Source organism: Vollenhovia emeryi, unplaced genomic scaffold (assembly GCF_000949405.1).
Source record: "Vollenhovia emeryi isolate VEMERY1.0 unplaced genomic scaffold, V.emery_V1.0 DF939429.1, whole genome shotgun sequence".
NCBI lineage: Eukaryota > Metazoa > Arthropoda > Insecta > Hymenoptera > Formicidae > Vollenhovia > Vollenhovia emeryi.
The window spans coordinates 23,689-31,324 of NW_011966937.1; the positions used below are offsets into that span (position 1 = coordinate 23,689).

At 46.9% G+C, this 7,636-nt stretch overlaps 2 protein-coding genes across 2 annotated transcripts; both read left to right on the forward strand.

Annotated features, from left to right (window-relative positions):
• The first annotated feature begins 2,319 nt into the window (after positions 1–2,319).
• LOC105557709 lies at positions 2,320–6,183 on the forward strand. The gene has a single exon (XM_012005024.1). The coding sequence runs from the start codon at positions 2,320–2,322 to the stop codon at positions 6,181–6,183; it is 3,864 nt and encodes a 1,287-aa protein (XP_011860414.1).
• A 142-nt stretch (positions 6,184–6,325) lies between these two features.
• On the forward strand, positions 6,326–7,588 carry LOC105557711. The gene has a single exon (XM_012005025.1). It carries the CDS (start codon positions 6,326–6,328, stop codon positions 7,586–7,588), a length of 1,263 nt encoding a protein of 420 aa, XP_011860415.1.
• The last annotated feature ends 48 nt before the right edge of the window (positions 7,589–7,636 follow it).

Genomic DNA, 7,636 nt, shown 5'->3' on the forward strand with positions numbered 1-7,636 from the left:
CTTTTTCCTTGAATTATTTAGTCGAAATCGTCGAAATTCTTATGTCTTGCTTCTACAACTTCTTCAGATAGTTGTCCTATAGGAAAAAGAACATTTTTTATAATATTGGAACCATGGAGTAAAATTTTGTGTACACTTGCTGGCATGTAATACCAACCATATTTTTCGAAAACTAGTTTTGCTAAATCCTTCGCAAAAACATTAAATTTTTCAGGATCAATTTCTTCATCAGATGCAATAGCCTGTAACAGAATTGAAAATTTTCTTATTACCGACTAAGTCTCAACCTGTCAGATAGATAAGACGGACTGTTTCCTCTCTGCTCTCAAATTAAATTTAATTCGGCAAATAACTGAACGACTGTAAGTAATCTCAATACACTTGATTTTAAACTAACTATTTTTTAATCAAGGACTTGTATCTGATTACAACAGACCACCTAGATCAGAAAAATCGTGTAAGATCTTCTTATTCTGGTCTGTAAACTAGACATAGGGAAAGTAATGAGGGAACTCACTCACTTACATTTAATTTTATAACTACGGACCATAGCACATTATGACCTCAACAAAGGAGCGTATGCGATTTTATGTATCTTTAGTTTAAGTTAGACCCTTCCGACCTTTTAATCTATCAACTTTTAATTTTAATTCTTTGACCATGGTTTTAATGTAATTAGCGGAATCGATTTGACTAATTTTGCGCTGATGAATGCTCTGTGAAGCCGAAACGTCCGCTTTAAATATACATTTAATATTTTTAAAAAACATTTTGACTGTCACCTTTTATTGCTCGTAATAATATTGGCCTGTTGTTTTGTCTATTTGTTTTCACAAGAAACGAGCTCGCCTTACCATTATTAACTAGTATATTTTAACTCACATTGCATGGCTGATTGACAATCCGTAACTGCATCTCAATAAATATCCTTTGTGTCGTACACAGTCCTTCGTATTGTTGAATAAAAGTTGAACTCTGAAGATATTGATTTTTAAAAATTTTCCACAATTTGGCATTTTGGACATCCGTGTATCTTTTTCTTTCCAGACTTTTTTTGCAATTTTATATAATCTATTGGCTCTTGGTGTCAGATCACCTTGTGTTCTACAGTCCGGTAATAAAGTTCTTCGTTTGAATGTGTGTACATTACTTTCCTGTCCTTGACTTGTGTGTGGCACAGTTTCTGTTGCTTCATGTTCCCCCCCCCCCCCGTTGTTAAACTGTAATAATATGACAATTTTATATATTGGTGTAAGTTCGCATAGTAAATCAAAATTTGAAACTGTAAAACAATTAACAGTAAAGAATGTGTTTCAACATACCTCTTGTATGTAGGTTGCACGTCGAATGTCTATCTCAACTTCCTGTCCTTGACTTGTGTATGGCACAGTTTCTGATTGTTTCGGAACATGCCAAGAATCCGGAGCGTCTCCGAGACGCGTTAAACCGCGCGCTTTAGGTCCTCGTTACGCACATCGACACGTCTCATTCGCGGCCCGCTTTCGTTGCTCGAGTGCGCTGTGTATCAATTTTCGATCCGTCGCGCACCCCCCGTTCAAGCGGATCCGCACCGATAGATCCTTCATTCTCAAGTCTGAATCCGACCTTTGGTGACGACGCATACCTTCGAGTGAGTGAGATTCGTACTTCACGTTGAAGAGAAACTTCGTGGAGCTTCGACAGAACCTCCTTTCCGCCGATCAACGGCAAGTATTGTACCGGATCGCGCCAACGAGATTCTCGGGCAGTCTCGCGAATTATTGTCGACGTCGCGACTCTTTTCGGCCGTGTGTTCAGCACGTACCAGCCACGTGATCCGACCTTCTCCGTCGACCGAAGGCTCAGCCAGACGAGATATCGAGGGAACGGTGGATCGCGCGTTCGCGAGCGGAGCTTGGTCGCTGCGAGTTCACGATATCTCCGTCGCGACAAGATTTCCGTCGTGTTAGGAACTCACAGCGAGTTCCAGAAGAAGATTTCCGTCGCGGTTCGCGCGCAGCTGTAACGATCAAGCGTCAAGATTTCCGACCGTTCCGTTTCATTTTCGTCACCGCTCCGCCCTCAAACTCAGCTGTTAAGTGCAATAAAGTTTACGTGATTCTCAACGTTGGGTTAACAGTCAATTCCCTTCCTCCCCTCCATTCCCGATTAAAATTAAATTAACTTAGCGCATTCCCAAACATTCTGGTCCTTCGAGCCGGATCGGGATTGAGGTTTTGCCCTTTGACTGTTAACACAAATGAGTGCTACGCATCCGATCGCGAGTTAATCATCGTTCCGCGTAGTTGTGCACAAGGAAGACCCAACACTCAGTGCAAAATGGACTCCTTCGACGAATTGCTGTACGAGCAGGAAGACCTAATGAAATCCGTGACTAATGCCGTAGCCAACTTTAAAAAGTTGGGTCAGGCCAAGATGACCTACGCCGTGACTGACAAACGCCGAGAGACTTTGGAGACGAGGTTCAATCAAAGCCGTAAATTGGATGCCAAATTACACGCTGTCACAGATGAAACGGAGAGGGCCACCACACCATACTTTACGAATCACGAGTTTGACGCGTGCAAGGACGCCTACGAGTCAGCGTTGCATTATTTTGCAGAGGTTCTTCAAGACCTTTCCCCGTCCTCCCCTTCCACCTGGGCTAACGTAAGTCATTCGCGCGAATGTACGTCTCATACTCCACCAAATTTACCGAAGATCTCGCTGCCGACCTTCGATGGATCGTTCGATAAATGGGAGAGCTTCCGCGACCGTTTCAAGTCGATGATCATCGATGAAAAAGGTCTGTCAAACGTGCAAAAACTGCATCATTTGTTTTCGTGCCTCAAAGGCGACGCGCTCACTGCGATCGAACATTTAACTGTTACGTCCGACAACTTTAAGGTAGCGTGGACGACTCTTTCGTCCAATTTCGAAAACGAGCGTCGGTTGATCAACGCATACATACATCGCTTATTTACATTGCCCAATGTCACCGCGAAATCAGCAATCGAACTTCGAGCTCTACAGAACCAACTAACTGCCGCTATTGCCGCGTTAAAGAATTTGTCACGTCCGGTCGACCATTGGAGCGATATCTTCGTTTATCTCGTAACGCAAAAACTCGATAAATCCTCGCGCGAAGCGTGGGAAATTAAGTTCGGTAAAACTCTTGCGTATCCTACATTTGCCGAAATTAGCGCGTTCTTAGATTCTCATATCCGAGCCCTCGACGCGCTTGTACCCGTCGCTCCGACGTCCGATAAACAGAGCGATAAATCAACTGCGAAAACAAAACACCGGGCGACCGCCTCACATACCACGAGCGCTACCAAACTTTCGTGTCCTGTGTGCGACTCGAATCATCTATTGTATCAATGTTCCGCGTTTCTCGCAAAGACTCCGACACAGCGGTACGAAATAATTCGTAATGGCAAACGCTGCCTTAATTGTTTAAGTTCGAAGCATCAAGCAAAAGAGTGCACGAGTACCCGCTCGTGTAAAGAGTGCCATCAAAAGCATCACACGCTTTTACACTTTTCCGACGCTCCGAAATCAGCTGTTCACGCGTCACCGCTCCCCGCGGCAACGACTCCCATCGCGCCAACTAATGATGTTTCCTCGCATATCGTTGCGAAAGCTAGACCAGCGCATCAAATTCTGCTCGCAACTGCTCGCGTTCGCGTACATTCAACGCACGGACGATCTCAATGGGCACGAGCGCTCATTGATCAAGGATCCGCGACATCCTTCATTACCGAGAATTTAGTACAGTCTTTAAGACTACCGAAATTGAAAACCGCCCTCAAAGTAACAGGTATCGGCGAGACACAGACTAGCGTTCGACACGCCGCTAACCTAACGATTACTCCCAGTAACGCGAATGCTCCGGTTTATTCAACACCCGCGTTAATTCTCAGATCTCTTACTCAATATTCACCGAATCGTCTTGACATTCAAACACAATGGCCGCATTTGACTGGACTCACGTTAGCGGATCCCGATCCCGCGGGGTCAGATCCAATAGAAGTCATAATAGGAGCTGATCTTTTCGGCTCATTAATTCTCGATGGTATTCGCAAAGGTGCCGCCAACGAACCGATAGCACAGAATACCGTATTAGGATGGATTAATTCCGGGCCTACCGCGCATCCACGACCGCTATCTCAACCGTCGATCGGAGTGCATCACCTTTCTGTAACGGATGATCTCGACCAAACTCTTCGACGATTTTGGGAAATCGAGGAAGTTCCCACTTCCGAAAATTTAACTCCAGAGGAAAAGGCTTGCGACGACCACTTCCATTCGACGCATTCTCGCAATTCCGAAGGTCGCTATATAGTCAGACTTCCCTTCAAAACCGGACCTCCTATCAATATTGGAGAGTCTCGACATACCGCACTTCAAAATTACCTTCGCACCGAAACCCGCCTTAAAACGGATTCAAAGAGATCAACGGAATATTACAACTTTTTAAAGGAATATTCTGATCTGGGACACATGCAACGCGTCTCAGAAACCGAAAAATTGAACGACTCCACGCAAATCGTGTACATCCCGCACCACGCAGTATTCCGCGCTAACAGCGCAACTTCGCACATCCGCATCGTTTTTAACGCATCAAGCCGAACTTCCAACGGTACGACGTTAAACGATCACTTGCTTCCGGGTCCTAAACTTCAACGGGACCTTGCCTCAATCATTTTGCGTTGGCGCTCATTTCGATACGTTTATTCCGCCGACGTGGCAAAAATGTATCGCCAAATTATCGTCGATCCACGAGACCGTGATTATCAGCGCATCTTCTGGCGGCCGTCTCCATCATCTCCAGTGGAAGAATATCGTCTCTGTACCGTAACGTACGGCATGACGTCAGCTCCATACTTGGCATTGAAGGTTTTGAACCAACTCGCAATCGATGAGGGTGCTTCATTTCCGTTGGCGACTCCCATAGTCGATCGTCAAACGTACGTCGACGACTTTATTTTCGGTGCCGACGACAAGGCGATTGCTCATCAAACGCGCGATCAGGTTGCTTCCCTTCTAAAAAGAGGTGGATTCGTGCTTAGAAAATGGGCAAGCAACCTGTCCGAACTCCTTGACGATGTCAAAGCTACCGATCACGGTCTCGCTCACAGCCGAGAGTTACGAGAAGATGAGAGTTTAAAAATTCTCGGTCTCACATGGAAACCAGATCGCGACATCTTCCAATTTACCGTTACAATTTCCGATCCGCCTGGCGATACCAAAAGAAAAATCCTGTCCGCCATCGCTAAGCTTTTCGATCCACTCGGATGGGCAACTCCCGTGATTATTCGAGCAAAAATTTTGATGCAACGCCTTTGGACAGCCAACTGTGATTGGGACGACGTCGTCCCCTCGAAACTGCTTGAAGCCTGGCAACATTATCACAATCATCTCCAGCAACTGGAAGAGGTGACGATTCCCCGCTGGACTCAACTCAGTCAGCAAGTACAGCATCGAGAATTGCACGGATTCTCAGATGCATCAACCAAGGCATACGCTGCAGCGGTGTACCTTCGCGTTGTCAAGATGAACGGGATGGTGTCGGTCACTCTCCTAGCCGCGAAATCAAAAGTCGCTCCCGTCAAGACAATTAGCGTTCCGCGACTTGAGTTATCCGCCGCTCAGTTACTCGCACGACTCATCCAATTTATTCGCGACTCCCTCGACTTTCAGGAGACAAAGGTTTCTTGTTGGACCGATTCCACAATCACACTTGCTTGGTTGAGCCGACCTTCCACTACATGGAAGACCTTTGTCGCCAACAGAGTCGCCGCGATTCACACTCTACTACCGGAAACTCCATGGCGTCACATACCGACTAAAGACAATCCTGCCGACTGTGCGTCGCGCGGCATTTCTCCAAACGATCTTGCCACAAATATTCATTGGTGGTCAGGACCCGATTGGCTTACTCAATCTTCCGAGCATTGGCCTAGCTCTCCTTCGGATTTCGACCCCCGCGCGCTCAGCGAACAACGCGAAAACCAGTCTCTAAATGCTACCGTTGTCGCACCGTGGGATCTATCACAGCGTTATTCATCATGGAGCAAGCTCCTTCGAATAACAGTCTACATCTATCGATTCGTCACGAATTCCCGCGCTCGGAATACCGACACCAACACGACGATACGACAACCTAGTGCTCGAATCTCCGAGCTATTTAACTCCGACTGAGATTAAGTCCGCGGAAGCCTTTTGGATTGGTCACATTCAAGCCGACATTTTCCCGTGCGAGATCTCGTCACTCGGCAAGGCGGCTCCAATAAAGAAGACCACCTCACTGCTGTCATTGAATCCATATCTCGACGATAACCAAATGATTCGAGTTGGTGGCCGGCTTCGGAATGCCACCTTGACCGACGACGTTCGCAATCCGATTGTCCTCAAGGACCATCCCTTGGTCAGGATTATCATAATGGACACCCACCGACGATCTTTACACGCTGGATCCCAATTGACGCTGGCTCGCCTTCGAGAAAAATTTTGGATCTTACGAGCTCGCTCTCTGGTCCGCGCTGTACTCTACACATGTGTACCTTGTACACGAGAGAAAGCTCCGATTCCCACCGAACTTATGGGTGACCTTCCGAATGTAAGAGTAAATCGCTCAAATCGAGCGTTCGAACATACCGGTGTCGATTATGCCGGTCCTATCCTCGTGCGTACCTCTCGTGGACGAGGCCATAAGGCACACAAGGCCTATATTTCCGTGTTCGTCTGTATGACGACAAAGGTGATCCACCTCGAGCTCGTCAGCGATTACTCGTCAGACGCTTTTATCGCTACATTACATCGCTTCGTGTCCCGCCGCGGATATCCTTCGTCGATTTATTCGGATAATGGAACTACTTTCCAAGGTGCCGATCGAGAACTTAGAATAGCAATTGCGAAGGCTCTCGAAAATTCGGACTTTCAGAACACGCTTTCGACCGACGGCGTAACATGGCATTTTGTACCACCTTCCGCTCCACACTTCGGTGGACTATGGGAAGCTGCCGTACGCAGCGTCAAGTACCGTTTAAGACGCTGTATCGGGTCATACACACTGACATTCGAAGAACTAACTACAGTTCTTTATCGTATCGAGGCCTGTTTGAATTCTCGTCCTCTTGGCTCCGTTTCCGACAATTTCGATGATTATAATGCGCTAACGCCAGGACACTTCTTAATCGGAGGACCAATTCTGGCTGCGCCACAGCCGAGCGTTCTCGATCAAAACGAAACTCGCCTTTCCCGCTGGCAATTGCTGCAACACATTACCGAAAAATTTTGGAAATCTTGGTCAAACGATTATTTATTGACGTTGCAGCAGCGGCCAAAATGGAGAGTCGCGCAACGCCTCGCGACCGTAGGTCGAATCATTCTTTTACGAAACCCAGTTGCGCCCCCGTGTCACTGGGAGCTCGGACGCATTTCCGAATGTCATCCCGGCGACGATGGGCTAACTCGAGTCGTTACCGTCCGCACCGCGCGATCGCAGTATAAGCGTCCAATTGTCAAATTGTGTTTTCTACCGATCGATATCAACAACGAAACCGACCAAAGCTCCGCCACGGCGGGCGGCACCGCTTCCGACTAAATGTATCTAATGATATTCAAGATTTATTGTATTGCGCCATTCTTTGTA